Raw genomic sequence first — 20,239 nt, forward strand, 5'->3', positions numbered from 1 at the left:
GTTCTCAAGTACCATCCTGGTGTATTGAACTGCTCTGCTCTGAACTGGTTACATCAGGGTATGTCCAGCCTGAAGGAATTTTTAGACAGACTTTTCCTAGCGCTTCAGTATTTCTGTCAGTCCCCAGAATGATTTGTGTAAGGTTGAAAGATCTTCCTTTTGGAAGCAAACCACTGGTTTGTGGTTTGTAAAGGAATCTGTCTTCCCCAACCATGACCTTGATCTGCATGTGAATTTACACACGAATTTACCTTGAACGGTGCGTGTCTCACACTAACATTATCTACACAGACATAAATACACACAAATCCACTAAAGAAAGAGCTGTTCTACTTTCTAACCAGCTGAAGAATCTCAAAGATCTCATTTCTCTTCTATTTTACTCGCAATTTGCTCCAATACTGCCCATCCCACGTGAAATGCCTTATCAGATCCATCTGCACATTCCCTGCAACACATTCCTCCTGGGCTGAGCTCCTGTCATGGCTCGGGCAGGAGCAGCAGCTCCGGCCACAGCCGAGGCTCCATCTCGGTGTAATGACGGCAGCCAAGGCGGGATGGAGACGGATGTGTGTGAGGGGAGACGGGGATTTGGGGAGATTATGGTTGTTATTGTTCCACGGTATTGTTCCTACCGTGTGTAACCCAGTTGTGATCGGCGCAGTCCAGTGCGGGAGCATCCCTCCCCTCCCTCCCTCACCTGCATCAGTCGGCTCTGGCTGCTGCATCTCGGTGCTATTTATACGCTGGTGCCTCAATTCAGGATTTATATTGGGGAAAAGAAAGCAGAGCTGTCAGGCTTCTCTGCACCTGGAATTTACCCTGAAAAGGGAGGGCTTGCACCGTACCCTCAACAACAAATTAAAACTACCCCTCTTGCAATTAACCGAGTCTACTTCTATCGAGACGCAGCCCTCGCTCTGAATAAGATAAGGAAGATCTTAACAAGAGCTGGAAAAATCAATATTCTCCTCTCTCCCACACCCTCCGCGAAACGCGCCCTTACCTTTCATGGTCCACGCTCCTGAAGCCAGGTAAAATGTGCCGGAAGCTGCTGTTCCTATCGAGCTTCGGTTGGCTCTTTGTCCTTTTGATGGAGCCTTTGAGCCGACGGCTGAGGAACCCCTGTGGGGTGAGACAAGAATACTAAATTACAAGGCAAGGGGAGCGGGAGCGGAGCCGCCCGAGCAGCGGGCACAGCGTCCTGGGCAGCTCCCGCATGAGCGGCGCTGGCAGCGCCTGGCGTCAGCCAACATCTGCTGCCGGCGCTGCCGGCCGGGCTGCGGCGCGCCAGACTCCCCGAAGCCTCCGTTGCCCTGGCAACCATCAGCTCCCATAAACCCGTCTGAAAGACGAGCCCGGCACACGGCGGCTCCGGCGGCAGCGGGGGCTGCCCGCGGCCCCGGCCCAGGCGCCACCCACGGCGGGCACACGGGCAGGGCGGGCTCCGCTACCTGCTCCGAGCCCCCCGGGCCCGCGGCCATGGCCGGCACGGCCGGGCTCAGCTGCGGCGCTGACACCGATGGAGCTCCATAGAGCCCGTCCGAACCGCGCCCGTGGGCTCGGGGTACCGGCACCGCCGTCCAGGACAGACCCCGGCTCGCTCCTTCCTCTCCTCCCTCACGGAACACCAGTCACGGCTCCTGGAGAGCTCCGCGGCAGAGCCAGCGCCAAACGTTTTAATAGCAAAGCTTCTAATGTGTTATTTGCTTATTGTTAGGAGTTAATGTTCTACATAATCTGAACATTACATTTAATCTCTCCGCTAAATAAGGCAATAAAAGCGTTGTACTACTGTGCTGGCCGGCACCTACAGTGTATGAGAATGGTGCGAGAGGGTCAAGCACTTTGGCCAGGGAAAGTGGGGGGACATTTTAAAGAGAAACCAGGATTTTGGGGCAAAGCCTGAAGGCGTATTCCTTCCCTGGACCATCACACTAAAGAAACAGATCAGCTTCACACGAACAGCTCAGCAAATCCCCGCAGAACTGAGGTTGTGCACACACCACTTCCCTTCCCCAGCCCAAGCCCAGCTCCCGACACGTGTGAGTACCAGAGCAGCATCCCAGCCGTGCCCACAGCGCACCCCCTGCTCCAGGCAGGAGCCTCGGGAGTTTCTCCACTCAGCACACAGGAATGGATCCTTAGCAGCTCACTTTTACAAATGAATACCTTTAATACGTCTTGCAGGGCGATAATCACAGTCTAACTTCTATGGAGCCTGTCATTTGTTCATGCCATTTAAACACTCCTTCCCCACCTCGGGTATTCACGGCTCACATTATGTCTTTCTCAAGCTGCAAAATCTCCCTGGGCACTCTGTGTGGCTCTTATTATGGAAGTGACTTCCCTGTTCGTAAGTGCACCAAGAATTTCAAACATCTAGATAACCAAAGGTGTTTCACATTTATCAAGTGCCACTTTACTTACAAACGAGCTATGTAACATGCATCTGTGTGGACTGAATATTTCTCCCGGAGCTATTTGCATGACTGAAATAGCAGGAGGTATAACACACGGGCCATCACATCGCACACTCTGTCACACTGCACAAAGCCAACGTGGGAGATAACAAAGGCCTTTTCAAAAGGCTTCTGTCCCTGAGAAACACCTGTAGAGAATTTTATAGTACAGAGAAACATGGCTGTGAGAAGCAAATTTGAGGATTTGCATTATCTAGAGCATTGTTAAGATATTTCCCTCAGTACTCAGACCTTAGCCAGCCTCCTACTCACGGTATCAGCGTGGTATCAGCCCCACACTCACGGTATCAGTGCAGTATCAGCCCCACACTGTTTGTATCAGCGTGGTATCAGCCCCACACTCACCCTATCAACTCCCCAAGCTCTTGTTCCTCTGACTGGACCAGGCCCTGGCTGCCTGCTATGGACACTGGCCAATATTTGCTGTGAAGGGAAAATCCAACGTACACGACTGGCCAAACACCTGATACTGCCCTAAACTCTGCTGCTGAGAAGGTTCTGGCCCAGGAATGAGAGATTGGGGTTCCTTCACCACTGCCAGCCCACCCACAAATATGTCCTCATTTTATCAAGCCCTTCTTCCATCCAGGGATAGCTCTGAGCTCTGGGCAGGGCATTGATAAGGAAAAACCCAAATGCCTTCCACAACCAATGGTGACATTTTCCCCTCAATTGTGTATTCCACATCTCCACAACTGTTCCATGATTCATGCATGATTTGGAAATTAGAATTTAGGGTTATAGCGAGACATTACTTCTGTTTGCCATTGTTTTTACATTTGTTGCCACCAGAAGGAGATCACACGGAGCCATTTTCCATTTTCTGTGCCAGCTTCCTTGGGAGAATGAGATGTCAGAGATTTTAATGCTGATAAATTATGCTGCTATAGTGATACTTTGCACCTCCATAGTGCACACCAGAGATCAGAAAGCCTAATGTGTGAATGAATACCTTCTGTAATTTTTAGGTGGGGTAAGAAAAAAAGACAGAAGTTTGTCTGTGAAAATACAAGAGAGAGATTCTGACCTGGGGTGTGACCGCCGAGCTTTCCTAGTGAGATCATAAGGACATGATCCATTTCTTCTTCATTTAAGACTTTAAACAACATTTGATTCTGATCTCCAGACAAACAAGGCTAATCCCACCCTCTGAGCATTGCCTGCTCCTCTAGCTGAGCTGCATTCTTGGCAGTTCCAGCAATTAAAGTGCTGCCCTTTGCATGCATGTTCTTTATACACTTTTAAGTTTATATTGAGAGCTGTCTAGGGCAGAATTGTGTCTTCCTGTGTGTGGGCAGCATTCACCACCAGAAAAAATATCATAGCAAAGATTAAACTAGTAACTGAGAAAGGTTTCATTCAGAAGTTAATAGTCTCTATGAAATGACAAAAAATAGAAATCTGCAGAGCCCAAGAATCCCTTCAGCTAGAATAAATCTTGAAATATCTATTACAATGGAAGCAGAGGTACCAGCTATATAAATTCATCCCTGCACAGCCTAAAGTCTGAGCAAGAGGAGATCTTTTAGGCTCTTTAGAGACAATCATTGTGGGCAGAAGTATGGCCCCGTGCAATCCCTGCAAGCCCACAGAGCAATGTGGCACAGAACTCATCAGGCCTGGCAAGAAAAAGGTGTGAACCATGGAATCACAGAGTGGTTTGGCTTGGGAGGACCTTCAAGAGCACCCAGTGCCACCCCTGCCATGGCCGGGACAGCTCCCACTGCCCCGGGGCGCTCCCAGCCCTGCCCTGGGGGTGTCCCTGGGACGCTGCCATGGATCCTGGGGCAGCTCAGCTCCTCTGGAGCACACAGAGCTCCCAGCGAGCACTGATTTCACTTGGCAAGGGCAAGGGCGTTGCTTTTCTTGCTTTGTTTCTGCTGTTTTGCCTCTGACATCTCCCAGCCCGGAGTACAATCGCTCTAATCACAAGAGCTGACTGAAGTCATAATAAGACACAAAGAACGAAGGCAGAAGAAAACAAAACAAATCCTTTTGAGGAATGGCTTAATCACAATCACAGCAACTTCAGCTAAAACAGGATGGCACAATTCAAAACAGCACAATTAAATCTGCTCTGATTTGGACTCTTTTCTTACATATTTGACAAACCCAAAATCCAATGCCATCCTCTCACTGCAGACTGAGGAAGGTGGGACTCTCATTTAAATTTTTCTTCCTTATCAAATTTGGCATTTTCAATTACTCTAGAACCTGGAAATAATCCTATATTCTATTATAATGTTTGAATATTTTTGGTATTATAATACTTTTAAAGCATATGTGCAAACCCATCAGCACCATATGCCTTTGAGATGCAGGAACTGTAGAATTCCACACGCCCTGGGGCAACATGAAAAAAAACCTAGAAAGGAGAGAGAAAAAGGGAGGGGGACAAAACTGAGCAGAGTGTTAATGACAGCAAAATCTGGAGCTCCTGTTTTATTAAACATAAAGTAATGATGCAAGTCTTGTGTCTGGAGCTGACTCCCACACCAATAATGTTCGCTCGCAGAGAACCCACAGGATAAAGTTATAAAGGTAAAAATTCAGCACCATGGAAACACAATAGAGATGAAATTTTAAAAATGATATATCAATAAATCAGGCTGGATGCCTCACGAGCAGCTTTCTTTGGAAGAGCCCTGGCAGCTCCCCATGTTCTCTAAGCCAGGAAAACAGGGGGAGGCTGGGGCAGAGTGAGGGTCTGGCCTGGGGCTCTGGGAGGGCACTGGGAGGGCACTGGGAGGGCACTGGGAGGGCACTGGGATGGTCAGGCAGGAGCACAGACACAGACCTGGCTTCTGCTCTCACCCCAAACCCACACAGAACAGCCCCCACAAAGGCACATCACAGGAACTGCTGAACAGATGGGGTTATTTTTCTCGTTCTTCCACCTCTTTTGTTTTAGTTCAAGCAAATTTCAACTCTGGGAGACATGAGAGGACATCAGGAATTTTTTCACTACTCATCATTAGGAAACTGCTATAAATAAGTGTTTGCTGAGAGTACAAGTGTGCAAGGCAGCCTTTCATCCCAGGTCTCATACCTTATGTCAGGGATAAGGTATAAAACTGGGAGTAAATCTTTCCCACCAGATCCATCCTCATTCTGGGTTTTACAATTTTTATTTTTTATATTAAACTTAATTTAATTCTGGAATTACTTTGGGGTTTTTTCTGTTCCTCCACAGCACATGGAAATACCCTCTTATTGAGGCTCCACTGAATGGATAATTAATATTTGTATTTGGGAAACAAGTGAGCTGTGCCAACACTAAGCATCCTTTTATAGCCATAAATGTTCCAAACAAGTGAGTTTACCCATTTCTACAATTACCAATGTTAGTCCCAGCTTTCAAAATAAAAGAGAAACGTTTTTTGGGGAACATTTGATGCCATTTTTTATGAGGTAAAGACATCTAAGTGCTCATTTTTACCCTTCTCTCCGTAGAACAGGACTGCATTGAGGAATGCAGAGCCCAAAACAACCCTGAGGCTGAGTTTAGGCACCATTTGTGCCCAAGAATAGAAATAATCCCCTGAGTGGTCCCTGGACTGAAGCAGGGCAGGAAGGGAATTTCTGCACAGCACTGACCTTTATGGATCAAATATTTTTCATTTGTTCAGTGTTAGAGGCACAGGGCTGGAAGTGTCTGCAGCCCCTCAAACACTTCATATATCATTTATTTCTGCCAGCTCTTTTTGATTTGAACTTTGGTGCTGCTTTGCCATCCTGCAGCTCTGCTCCTGCCAGGGCTGATGGAGTGCAGGTGACCATGGTTCCTGTGGGATTCCCTTCCCCAAAAATGGCATTTCCAGGATACCTGAGGGCTGCAGGGGGCTGGTTTGAACTTGGCACATGGGAGACAAGAGAGTGCCAACCTTGGGGCTGAAGACACCCCCAAACTTATGAGAAACCTGCAAAAACCTTAGGAAATGAAACTTTTGCAAGTTTAGCAACCAACACCTCCACATTCTGTTTACATGGCAAACCCCTGGGCAGCAGTTTCAGCACTGGACAATCCTTTCCATGAAGAAATTTCTCCTAATATCTCAACTAAACCTCCCCTGATGTCTCACTAGGAGCAGGAACCACCACTTGCTCTGACTGATGTCACCCTAATCCTAGAGGGAAAGGAAAGCCCCTCTGAGGCAGAAGTGTCTTGGAATTAGGTTAAACCCCAAAGGAATGACAAAACAGCTGCAAACTCGCTGCATGGCCAGAGGCAACTGGCAATAACAACTCCAATCCTGCTGCTCCACTGTCTGTGGTCAGACCCAGAGGATGAACATGGAGATCCAGCAGGCAGGACCATGAGGGGCTGTGAGGAGCCAGCCCATGCAGCAGCCCCAGAGTGGGAGAAGCAGCTCAGGTTGGAAATGCTGCTTAGCAACACTGCCCTGCCACGGCCAGAGATGAATCAGATCTGCAGTGTCATTGCAAACACCCAGCTGGAAAATCAGATGAAGATGCACTGATGGCCCCCAGGTCACCCAGGGGACAGTGTGGGTCCAGCCAGGTCAGGAAAGCTGGAATTACATCAAATGAGAGGCACTGGGGGTTAATTATGAATGTGGCAAATCTCACACATGTGAGTATCAGCAAATCACAGAGAAGCAGCAGTAGCAGCACACATTAACACACAACATCTCATCCCTTTCCCACCTCTGGTCAATAAAGGGTTGCTGCTTGAGCTCCATTTTCATAAAGATTTTTACCTATCTTGTTGAAATTGCCTTGGTCAGGGGGTCTTCTCCCTCTGCCCTCAGTTCTGGACATTCTCCCTGATATTTTCAGCTAACTGCTTCTTTGCAGAATTTCACTTCCTTCTCTGTTCTGGGAAGATTCCCTTCCCAGCCTTTGGTAAAGTAACAGGAACCTTGGGAAGTCTGGCTCTGGATTCTCCCATCAGCACTGATGACTTCCATGGAACATGGACAGGGAACAGGTGGGACATGAATAAAGGATGAAGGATTTCAAGAGTCAGGAAGAGCCCAGATGACAACCACACTTCAACAGTTGTTGTTATTCAGGGATCACTTGGTTCTTCAATTTGGATTCTTTTGTTCTCCTACTAAAACAAACCCACACTACTCTGGATTATTTGTTCCCAGCTCTGTAATTATCACACTGTCAACATTTCACATCCCAACAAGACAGATAAACATTCCTTGGGAAGGTAGGAGAAGGGTAATTGAGCAATCAGGGATGAAAGATGCAGAAACAGAGACACAGGGAGAATGCAAGTAGCCTTGAAGAGCAAACCCAGTGATGCCCCCAGAGACAGCAGGGCTGGGGACAGCCTGGCCCAGGGACACCAAGCCAGGCTGGCACCTGCAGGAGGATTCAGGGGCAGGGAGCAGTTTCCTTGTTTAACAGGCACAAGGGAGTCCCCAGAGGCCAGGCTGTGTATCCAAAACTCTGAAACATCCTGAGCCAGGTCCCTTGGGGTTTTGCCAAACCAAGGAGCCCAGGAGCTTTCAAGAGCTGCACTTTGGAGCTGCTTCTGTGGGGCAGCTCCAGTGGGTCACTGGGCTCAGGACAATCACACCAGGCACAAAACCTGTCTAGGAATAGTTGGCATCAACCATTGTGCCCTTCTATTTCAGGAAAAAGGTCCTTTTTCACATAAAGGAAATTAATTTAATTCTTTCCAATCTCAGAATGAGAATATGCCTTTTAAAAGCCAGTCCCCAGGCAGATCCATGCCTCAGGGTTACTGTCCAAGGAGGGAGAAAGGAGGGCAGGCTGGTGAGGTGGGAGGGCAGCTGTCCCAGTGATTTGCTGCACTGACTGTGCCCAGAGAAACTGCAAAGCCAGGATTGCTGCCCAAGGGCTCACTCCTATGCCAGCCCTCCAGTCCTGGTCAAACAGGTATCAGAGCTCACCAGCATGAGCAATAAACACACAGGGGAGAGGGGAAACCATCTCCATAAATCTCTTTGCATTACTGCTCCCTTTTAGAGTCCACCTTTGGGTGTGATGCAGAGCAAGCTGGTTCATGAGTGTGTTTTAGCCCTGCTTTCCCTACTGAGATGTGTGGCCTTGGAGCTGCCATGGATGTCCTGCTGTGCCAGGCACCTCCCTGCTCACCAACACCTGAAGGTCCTGGAAGGGAGAAGCCCATTCCCCACAACGTTGATGGCCAGCTCTGAGTCTGCAGGAACCCCAACACCAACTGCCTCATTTGCACTGACAAACCTTGTGTGCTTTTAGAAACACATTTCCTACAAAACCAGCTGCCAAGCCAATAAATTTTAAAAAGCAGTTGGTAGATGATGTGTTTAGAGTAAAAAAAATATTATTATCTTTTGAATGTAGGGATTCATTGTGTAATTTTGCAGTAAAAGTTACTCATTCAAATATGAAACTCATGTTCCAGGCAGATGCTCTTGGCTTCAAAGACTTTCCCCACATTTCTGCAGCTTAAATTGGAACATTTGTATTCAGCAATAATTACAGCTGCAATCAAACAAAAATGCTCACTTTTGTGAAGGTGTGGGGAATACCAACTGGAATTCAGATGATACATCAGCCCTGCATTCCCCTATCTACCTCCCTAGACAACTCACTTCCCAGACATTGTGCAAATACTGAAGATGAAGTTCATTTATCCTCATCTCAGAATTTATGAAAACGATTATTTCAGTTTGATTCAGCTCCTACTTACAGCTTTGGAAAAAGGGAGAAAAATTACAATGGGAGGATAAATATAACACACATATGATATTTCCAGGAGTACCAGCCTGGCTTTCATGCATTCTCCATCCTTCAGAACACACAGATCAGAGAGCTTTTTGATTAAGAAAGCTCAGAGAGAAATGAAAACCAAGGCAAGACTACTCCCTGCTCTTTTTCTCCACCTTTACTCCTTTTCTTTCCCTCCTCAGCTCGTACTTTGTGTCTGATTTTGGGCTGAGGTGCTGAGGAAGGTGATGTGAGGCAGCACAACTGACAATTCTCTTAAAACACTCACATTGAAAGATAGAAACCAAAAAGAATATCCTTCAGGAACTGGAGGCAAAAATTAAGTTCACTGCTGGTTTATCCCTCAAAATAATAAGACAGACATTGCAAGTGACAGATCCTATTTTTGGGTCTTAGCAGTCACTATTTCTTGCCTAATTATTAGCAGTGGATTTACTATCTTTAAAGCAGAATTTTGTCACCCTGCAGGAAATTTCAATTCTATCAGGGCAGATTTAAGTGTCATTCACTTCTTCCTCAACTATTTCTGACCTGGTTGCTAATTATCAAGGAAGGTTTCACTCCTGGAGGGCCCGAGGGCAGGGCCAGCCCCTGTCCCTCAGTGCCAGCCAGTGCCACACCAGCAGGGCACTCCCTTGTTTCTCAGGAAGGAAATGAAGGTCTCCTCCTACACCCCCTAACAACAGCAAAAACTTTTTTGTTCTTGTGTCTAAATGGCCTCTGTCCAGGAGCAACGGGTACCCAGCACTCCTCACCTTTTCCATGGGATCCTTGGGTCACTCCTCACCTTTTCCATGGGATCCTTGGGTCACTCCTCACCTTTTCCATGGGATCCTTGGGTCACTCCTCACCTTTTCCATGGGATCCTTGGGAAATGCAAAGTAAATTCCTGTACTCAGCCAGGCCAGGCTGTGCCATCATGGGAATGCCATGGAGATGACCTGGCAAGAGGCAGGAATGAAGGGAGGGACAGGGACAGGTTCCACTGCTCAGGGTGAATCCCATTCTGCTGAGCCATGTAGGGAACTGCACGGAGCCACTCAGGAAATAAAGACATGATTAGTTCTGGAGCTAATTTCCTTGGTGCTTTGAAAAATGTTGCAGGGAAGATATGATCCACTGTAATTATGGAGGAAGATAAAGACAAGAAAGTTTCTGGCAGAGTTCCAGGTCTGGGAACACCTGAACACCTGAGGAAAAGCAGCAGAGCTTTCCCACTCTCTCTGAAATTATCCTTGATGCCTGAGCCATGAATATCACTGGGAAAAAGAGAGTGGGGAGGACAAACACAGCCTATTGCTTATCAGAGTGCAGCGCTGAGGAAAAGTGACAGCATGGAGGAGAAAGGGAATCTCGTTTCCATGGCAACTAAAGTTTGAAAAAAAGTATCTAGAAATCATTGTCATCTTCCCAAGTGTGCTCCACCCAGAGCCACGGATCTGCAGCCGCAGTCCTGGGCCCGGGCAGCCACCAGGGGAGCAGGGAGCAGACCCAGCTCTCGGGGTTTGGAACAACAGTGGCACCACCTGGACAAACTGCCTCACTCGAGGCTGCAACGCAGGGAAAGAAACCTCCAAACAATTTCCTAACAACCCAAAGGCCATGAGCTCCTCCGTGTCTGTCAGAGCTCAGCCATTTCCACGGGTGACAACACCAACAAGATCACTGCTGGTTTGGGGCATCTCTCCCATGGCTTCCTGTCACAGCACCCTCATTATTACCCAAGTCCACAGGTGCCATGTGAACCAACTGCAGTGAAAGAACAAGGAATTATAGCTCAAAATATATTCAGGCAATTAAGGAGAAGTGTCTACTCTAAACTAGAGAAAAAATCTGTCTCAGAAACAAAACTTGGGAGAAATGTATTGAAAACTGTTCAGGGTGACTGTGGCAATGACACACATTTCTATGAATTCAGCATTTAAGCAAATATTGAATATCCCTGAGCTAAAGCAATACAAATCCCCAATGGAAGTTCAGAGATGAAGGTCCTGATGCAATGGGCACTCATCTTCCAGTCTCCAGGAGATTCAGATAATGCCTTCCACTCTGGCTTGTTTTCTGAAAGCACAATGGCAGTGCTACTGAAAGGGAGAATGGAATGTGTTTATTATCCTACCTTTCATATCTGCAGGACAATTCTTTATCTGTGACCCAGAAACAAATTAAAGGGACACTGTCATGTTGGATATTCTAATGGCCCTCTTTTCTCTGTGCTACCAGCAATGTGAGAGCTTTCAGTGCCCAGAGGTTTAAACAAATTGAAGCTTTTGTTTGTTTACCTTCTGCCTCTCATTCACTCCACAGAAATGAAACCAGTCAGGTCCATTTGCCTCCCTACAGCCTATCAATTAGTCCAGGCTGTTTGCACTTGGGCTTCCTGGGAAGAGACTGAAACAATATCAAATGTTTTCCTGTAGTTGCTTTGAAAAGAACATTTCTGTTCAAATCATCCTTAGGAGATGTCTCTAAAGAATGGAGATGGATCCAAGTATGTTGCTGAAAAATGCAGGGAGAATCTGAGATGCTTTCTCTGTCTTTGTGAGGGGAATTCAAACAAAAATACACCAGAGCACCCAAGTGTATACCGAATTGTTAAATTACCACAAAAAATGCCAAACAAACATGTTTTAGAGAGTAAAGGGCAGTCACCTGGCTGGTTTAAACCACTTTCCCCATTTATAGTGATGCCTTGAGTTGGTTTTGTTTCTTATGAGACGACCAGCAGCAGAACTACACAGCCCCAGCTGCTTCACACAGATTTTGAATGATGTGGAAAGTGGTGTCATCCTCCCAGGCCTCAGTTTCCCATTTATTTTGAGGCATTATGGAAAACTGCAACCCCCCAGTGCCTGCAAGCCTGAATTCATTCAGATTGGCAGAACACTTTAACAGCTCCAGATGAAAGGTGCTACAGAAGTGCCAAGTACTATCACTGTAATTATCATTCAATATACACTCATCAAAAGAATGAAATGTGAATTAGCATTTCCTATTAGCCCTACTTACTGCCTAAATGTTAAATATTCTTCCCATGGGCTCTCTCCATGAAAACACAGAGGAGCTGTTGGTGTTTCTCATCTGGCTACACCACTGCTTCCCCAGGAGTGGAGGAATGGAGGGACCTGAGGAGAGCCATGAAATCAGGAGAACAACACAGGTTTATCCTACAAAAACTTGCTCAGGCTTTCTGGGGAGTTTGGAGCAGCTTTCTCACTCTCACTCCTTCCCTTCTCATTCCTGGCACAAGGAATCTGTCCCACTCCAAGGATTTGCTGCTGTTCCCCTGGGACCCTGAGCCCTGCTGGAGTCATGGGTTCCACACAGCCCACAGGGATCAGTGCAGAGTCCTCAGAGGCTGAGAAAGTGTAAACATCTGGAGGAGCTGAACAAAACCAATGGAATTGTGCCCACCTGGACCCTCTGCAGAGCCAGGCAGCTTCCTGAAACATTTGTTTTCCCCTTTCCCACTCAGGATTTGACTTTATCTTCCCCAGAAACACAAATTTCCTTGTTTATCCACTGCCCAAGCTTCACATGGGAAGCAACAACGTGAGCTCCTGCCCTAGCCCAGAACACATTTCAGTGGTGCTGGGGCACAGGAATTGGGTGATTTGTGCATTTCCCTCTCAGTGGAAGCTGCAGGTTAACCCAGGGCTCTGCCTGGGCCCTGTGAGGATCCTCACAAGGCTCCAGGTCATGGCCCATCCCCTGCTCAGTGCCCACAGCACAGCCAGCCCTGCCCTGGGTACCCTCTGCTGTCCCAGCCCCCCAGTGTGACAGCAATCAAAAGCACAACCCCACAAAAACTGCAGCAGGATCACTCACAAATCTGTAGAGAAATGGCCCCAGAGTGTGAATTAAGCTGTTGATGAGCCCTGTGCTCTTCTTTTCTCTAAAACTGTCCTTCAGACAGCTGCAGGCTCTGACAGAGACCTCCCTGGAACATACTCAGTTCAAAAAGGGAAAAAATCCATACCCTGCCTTGCTGAGCCCCTTCCAGTGAAGCAGGTCATAGCACCATGTCTTTTATCCTGTCATTCTTGTCTCCTGCTTGATGCACATCATAAATCCTCAGTGGTTTGGGCTGCAGCTCTGTGCTAAAATCTGACAGTCCCTCCTATCTCTGACCATGCTGCTTTCCAGTACTCCCCAAGTGGAAATTCCAAGTTTACTTAAAAAAAAAAAAATTCAAGATACAAGGTCAGACTCAAAGAATTAAAAATATCTTTACAGTCAGTTCACTTTCCAACCCCTGTGCTAGGGAGCACTGAGTAGGGAAAAAGATTCCCTTTTTCAAAATGAAATTTATCCTTCATACCTTAACTAGAATTTATCTCATGTCTCATAAAGGACAGCAAAAATTAAAGATCAAAAATACTCACAGATTTACGTTAATAAGATGACTTAGAAAAATAAGGCAGAAGGCTCTAATTTAAATAACAAGCAATTAGAAATTTGACAACATGAGGTGCTGGCAGAGATAGTAAGAAAATCAAGGCATTTCTGCCCTAGGAACGAGGACTTGGGAGTCCAGGAACCCATTTACTCATTTTCACATTACAGCATCAATTTGGAGAATATTTAATTCTCTTGAAACTGAGGAGGATTCCAGAGAGGTAATTAGGAATAGCTTAGCTAGTGCTTAACACCAGGATTGGGAATTAGAAAGGAAGAAATTCAGCTCAGGATGTATTTTTGAGCTTTGGAGAATGATCAAATTGAAGTTAGCTAAGTTTTCCCTCCCTCAGTTTTCCCAGCAGGAAGATGAGGGTGGTAAGGACCAACCTGGAATCCCTCCCCAAGGATGCTCAGGTGCAGGGTTTGGTGCTGGGTACCTGACAAACCCTCTGAGGGCCAGATGGGCCCTCCTGATTCCTGCCAAGGGACTGCAAACAACTGCACAGGCTGGAAATGACCTCATTTTGCTTCCAATCCCTGAAATGCTCACAGCCCCAAAGCTTCCAAGCATGTCCTGTTGCAGAAGTGGTGACTGAACTGACAAATACATTCTCCCAAGTAATTTCCATATTTCTTGCTGCCACTAGCACTGGTTACCCAAAGTCAGTTGCAGCTGACAGTTTAATGATAATGGCTTTATGTTTATATATCATCTGTGATAATGTTCCTATTCTCCTAGAATTCAATCCCTGCAAAAGGGGCACTTTAATGTATGCAGCCACAGACCAAAATGACAGTAATTTTCCCTTTGAGCTGCAATGGTTTAGTAAACAATTACATTTCAATTAAAGAGGGGTGATCACGCTGAGGGAAGTGCCATTCTACTCTCCACATAATACAGGAACATAAATTCTCCAAAGAATCTCTCAAATCATTATAATATATACTACATGATTGCTGTAAAAAAAAAGGAGAATACAGTGTATTATGCACAGGCAAAAACTTGGGGAAAAAAATCCTTCAATATCTTGTCCACAGCAGCTTGAACTGGGCTCCCATTATTTAGGATTATGTTCAGTGAAGAGGAATGGCAGAAGGGCTCTTCACTTTCATCTCTCCAGGAGTTTCCATTTACTGCCATTAGTATTTAATACTTCATTTATCAAGGATTAAAACCAGGATAGATGGAGGAATGCTGTAAGAGTAGCTTATGATGGATCACTGCAAATTCAGCTGTGTACTGAGCCCAACCAGGCAGGAAAACTGCAGGAAAACAAGTTCATGTTACAGGGAGAAGAAAAACTGTTTTGCTGTGGTTTTGGGGGATTTTTGAGGCCAATGTGGCTTCAACCAGAAGAAGCACTGAAATGGTTTTGGTGCTCCTGGAAAGCAAATTATTAATGCTAGAACTGAGGATTAAAGGACTGGAGAAAGAAATCCTAAATTCTATCTAGTAAAAGAGAGAATACAGATGCCTCCTCAAGTTTTTTGGCAATTTGGGCTTTGCTGGCCTGGGATATTCTCCCAGCAAGTGAAGGAAATTGGGCTCTAACAGAAGGAGTCAATAGATGGCAGTGCTCGATGGGATGGCAGTGAGTGCTCCCAGCGAGCCTCAGCCAATCCTCCCCTGCAGCACTGCCCTGCAAGGGGGCACAGGAGGGGTTTCACTGGCACTCGCAGACCTGCCCAGCCTCTGGCCCCTGAGTCTGACAGAATACCCCACACACTTCAGCTTTAACCCCTCGCACACCTGGAGCTATTGGGATTCAATGCAGAGAGGCAAAATGCTTCTCTGCCTTCTCCTGCAAGCAGGGCTTTAACCAGGGCATGGGGAAGGGACACTTTGGTGTCCCCAGCCCTGCAGCATCAGCAGCTGCTGCCACTGCCCACTGCAAGTGGAGACTGGAATCTGAACATGGCTCTGAGAGCAGGATCAGGACAAGGAGCTCAGCCCAGGTCCAGCCTCACTGGGGCTGGAGCCTCCAATTTCTCATTCTGCATCAGCTCATACAGAGCTCTGAGAGCATGGAAGTAAAGGGAGGGATTTACATGGAAAATAATTCCTGTACAGCATGAGATAACCAGGACTAGAAGAGATTTTCCCAAGTTTAAGAAGCTTCATTAAAAATTTCTTTCAGGAGAAGGGGTAAGGACAGGACTTGATTTTCAAGGTTTATATTCTATAATTCAAAAACTACAGGAGCTCTTGTTTTCAAAAACCACAATGCCCAATTATCTGTAACCTGCCTGGCAGACTTCTGCATGGGAAGGGAAGTTCCCAAATTTCCACCCTAGTTTGCTCTAGTTTTGAAATGAAAGAAAGCATCTGGGAATGCAACACTGCCAAAATAGCAGAAACCAATGGCTCCTGAGCTTCACAGGCCCTTGGAGACTCAACAGCAGAAGGATGGAGATGTCAGGGAAGAACAATCAGCTGTAAAATATGAAAAGCTCACAATTTCCAAACCTACAACAGCAGGCTCAAAAGTAATAATCCCATTACCACTAAACTAAGGCACTAATTACTATTCCCAGTGGCTGGAGTGGACTGACTGCTAATGTTCCTCTGGTTAATGAAGGAAGGTGAGGGAGAATATATTTCTAAAGTCAGACATCTGCTGAAGGCTGGGCAGCAGCACCAACTGTACCTAATGAAGCCATTCATATTAATGCAGTGACACTCGGAGGGGGCGCAGGGGAGAAATGAGATGAGGCTGGATTTGAACTCAGAGAAGACAAATGTCATGTATTACCCCTGTGATGGCTGCCCTTATTTAATCCACACTGAGTAACAGAGCTGCTTAAAGCAAAGAACGGCATCCCACATCAGCTGTTCCACCACCAGCTGCTCAAAGCTGGAACAGCTTCTCTAAAAACCCAAAAAGAAGGATATATGCCATTGGAAAGGAATAAACTGCTTTTTCTTTTCTTTGACTACAAATATTCCCAAGTCCTCTGTCCTGTGAAGAATCCAGATTTTCCCACCATGTTTTGCTGTTTTCACCAACCAGCAGTAGTTGTTTAGAGTTCAAGGATACTCATTCACTGAGATCAATAGGTTCTGATGGCTGGAAGAACAATTTCTAGAACTAAAATAAACTACTTGTCCAAACTGCTAATCATGACTCATTCACCAATGCAAATGTTCCCAGGTGAACTGGGTGTGCTCACATTATTCTTTTTTCAGATTGCACCATTGTCTTTGCTTTGAAATTCTGGTTCTGCCTCCCTGAGTTTGGTAAGCAGTAGCTGAGTCTGTAAAGAAGGTGTGGCCTGCAGAGAAAACCTGCAAGGAGCAAACCTGCTGCAGGACCATTTGTGTCTTCTCTGAATAAAAATAAAAATATCTGTGTGTGCTGAGAGCCAGCCCAGACACTGCTGTGAGCAGGCCTGGGGAGGGGACTCTGTGCTCACTCCTGGCTGTGCTGACACCAGGCAGTGCCAGCCAGGGCTCAGCACTGACAGATCCCATTTTGGGGTCCCTGACACAGCACTGCACTTCCCATGGAGCACCAAGAGCTCTGGCAGTCATGGTGCAGAACAACCAGGGACACCTCAAAGCACAGGGATTGAAGCCATGGAAAAAGTGGATGGCTGCTCCAGGCTCCTGCTGGGACAAGATCCCAGGCTCTGGGCAATCCCAGCTTGGCAGGTGTCCTGTGAGTAATGACAGGTTCCTCCAGAGGAGATTTTCCCTCTGTAGGAGTGTGAGCACACACTGTACAGCTGCAGACAGGTAAATGCACCCAGGAATACACTGCACCAGGACTCACCAAGGAAACCTCTCCAGGAAAGTTTCCCAGGTGAAGCTCCAGATCCATTCAAGCCCTGCTGCTCTACCAGGACACATCTGGCAGCTGCTGGCTGCTCCCAGTGTCTGACAGCAGCCATCCCAGTCTCACACACAGCAGTGTCACACACATCATCACATCCCAGGGTGAGCAGGCTCCTTTCCCCCCGGCCGTTCCTCAGGACCCCAGGGGCAGGGGCAGGGGCAGGCACTGACCGTGACGCGGAAGGGCGTGGTGGCCGCGGGCTCCATGCCGGGGTTCTTCTCGGCGATGCCGCTGGGCATGCTGCGCCTCTGCCCGCAGCGCTCCGGGGGCGACTCTGGGGACAGAGCACAGGCACAGTCACCAACCCAGCACAGGGACAGCCCAGCACTGCCAGCACCCCCGGCACCGTGCGCTGTCTCCCTCCCAATGAGGCAGCGCGACCACCCCACCCCAGGCATTTCCCCTGCCTGGAGCAACATTCCACCAGCAGGACTTTCACCTTCAACAATTAGCATTTTTATACAACTGTAAGCTTCAGATAATGCCTGACAGGTTGGCATTATCATTATTTCCAGTCTGCAGATGAGTAAACAGAAACTGCATTGAGATGAGTGAGAATTATATGCAAAGTACAAACCCGTGCACTTGTGGATTTGATCCTCCTCGGGGAAACTGCTAATGGGGTTAGAGGCACAGGATGCTGAAGTTACCTCTCTAATTCCTCTAGCAATTTGTTTTGGAATCAGGAAAAAAATAATGAAATCCTGCTCTTGATAAAGTATAAAATGAGGATAGGAATACTTACCTCCTTCCCTGCTGGCAAGGGAGGGGGCTGAAAAGGTAAAATTAACAACTATGCTCAACACTGAAGAGATTTAGAAAGATGCTAGGACAGGTCAGCTGCAGCATCGTAAGGTGTTTCCTCACTTCACAAACCCTCTCTGAAAGCACCATAGAACTCAGAGAAACAGAATTATTTCCAAGCTGCCATTCAGTGATGCTCAGACCTTGAAATAAGTTTCCCTTCCCAAAACCATTCCAGAGTCCTCCTTAGCCAAGCATTTCCATGGCCATTGTCTCCTCAGCAAGGTTCTGCCCTTGCCAAAGCCTGACTGTAAGAAACAACTATCACCAGCAATTCCACCCCACCATTCCTGAGATGTGTCTTAACCCACTCCAAAAGAGCAGATTGAGATTCCAGCCATGGATGGGCTGAGGTGCTGGCTCGGTGACATCTTCCTTGGTTGCCACGTAACCTGTGTGAAACTCAGCCAGCAGCAGCTCTGCCTTCCCAGCTTCCAGCCTGCCTTCCAATGGCTGGGGCACTTTGTCTGCAGAAAGCTGCACTTTGAATCTCAAGCAGTAAAATCCTTTGGTGTCATCTCCTCTCAGAAGATTCAGGCTCCCGCTCCATTCCTTTGAACCTTCTTTTGTTTTTGGACTGTCATAAAGAAACTACTTGATTCCAGCATTTTGAAAGTGAGCTCGAGATGACAACTGAAGAAGCTGCTTTGCATTTTCTTAATGACCGGAAAAATGAACCTTGTTTAAAGCATTTCTGACACACCTGGCTGGAAAACAGGAACCATGGCATTATGTGAAAGGCAGCTACAAGAAATTACTTTCACCATGTGCTCCCCAGCCCCAAACACTGCTCAGCACCGAGGGAAAGCATCTCTCTGGGGCTAACAGCCCCCCAACTTAGCTTCTTATTTCATCATTAAAATACACCTCAAGCAGAACCAGCAAACACATCACTGTGACCCCAGACCAAACACAGAGCTGGCTTAGCACCTAAACCCTCCTATAATTATTAAACTTATGGTTCATGAAATGTTTGCAGTCAAATCTTCATTTTAGCTCTGTGTAAGCACTGTGGGTTTCACTGCAGGAGAGATGTTACAAAACCCTCTGTAAGAAACCAGAAATAACCAGAAGGAGGGGTGGGTGTGGGTGTTGGAGGGGATGGGGGGGAGCTGTTTGTTTTAAAGGTTAATAAAAATAGCTTACAGGTAAATTAGTAACTCCAGGAATGTACAGCATTCACTTGGTGAGCAGTATGAATTTATAAAGGTTTAAGTGCCCTTTTTACTTCTTCAAGGCTGGAGGCACCATCTCAGGCTGGGTCACTCTGCCCAGGCCGGGCATCAGCCACGCTGCCATGGCAAGCCCAGGGCCATGGAAAAGGGCACTGTAAGCAGTAATGAAAACTCTCCACAGTCACCAGAGGCTGAGAAAGAAATGTCTTCATTTGCAGCAGAAGATATTTGGGTTAGGCCCTGGGAACAGTCCCATCCTGCCATGGACAGAGCTCTCCCTGCAGAGAGGTTCAGGGACAATGGGCTGCCTTTCCTCCACTCTCCTGGGGCTCACAGATACCACACACCTCCTGAAATCCCTTCCAGCCTCATTTTCTGTCATTTCTGTCACATTTGCCCACTTGTGCATAAAATAAGCAAGCTTCAAGGGATCGGATTCAGTGTCTGATTTTGGCCTTTTCTTCCCAAGCTCTCCTGAACTTCCAACTCTGTCTGGACAGACATGGGGGCAATTCTGTGTCACCTCTCAAAAGCACAGAGGGCCCAGGGCTCATCCACGTTATACAACACAGGAGAGAGAGAAATAAACAACAGGGCCTCCTGCTTTTCCAAATATTTACAGAAGACTGCAATGTTTTTGGTCTCCCCCTGTGCAGAGTAAGATCTTCAAAGAGAAACTTCCTTGAAATTATCAAGCCCCTGAAAGCTCTCCCAGGTTATCCCCCAGCTGGGCCAGCACGTTGTTGGCTGTGGAGGGCACCAGGAGGTTTTTAAGTTGAACACATCCCACTGCTAAGAGGACACACAGCACTGCAAACACTGCACAATA

The 20,239-nt window shown here is 47.1% G+C and overlaps 1 protein-coding gene across 7 annotated transcripts in view; it reads right to left on the reverse strand.

The window, feature by feature from the left end:
* The window catches only part of DAB2IP (DAB2 interacting protein), a 151,665-nt gene that overhangs the window by 87,763 nt on the left and 43,663 nt on the right, over nucleotides 1–20,239 (reverse strand). For all 7 annotated transcript variants that reach the window (XM_064728037.1, XM_064728039.1, XM_064728041.1 and 4 more), the window contains exons 2-3: nucleotides 17,602–17,705; nucleotides 1,007–1,125 (exon numbers count right to left, since the gene is read on the reverse strand). In XM_064728037.1, coding sequence (XP_064584107.1) covers nucleotides 1,007–1,125; nucleotides 17,602–17,705 — 223 coding nt within the window. The remainder of the gene's footprint in view (nucleotides 1–1,006; nucleotides 1,126–17,601; nucleotides 17,706–20,239) is intronic.

Source organism: Zonotrichia leucophrys, chromosome 17, assembly GCF_028769735.1.
Source record: "Zonotrichia leucophrys gambelii isolate GWCS_2022_RI chromosome 17, RI_Zleu_2.0, whole genome shotgun sequence".
NCBI classification, from domain to species: Eukaryota; Metazoa; Chordata; class Aves; order Passeriformes; family Passerellidae; genus Zonotrichia; species Zonotrichia leucophrys.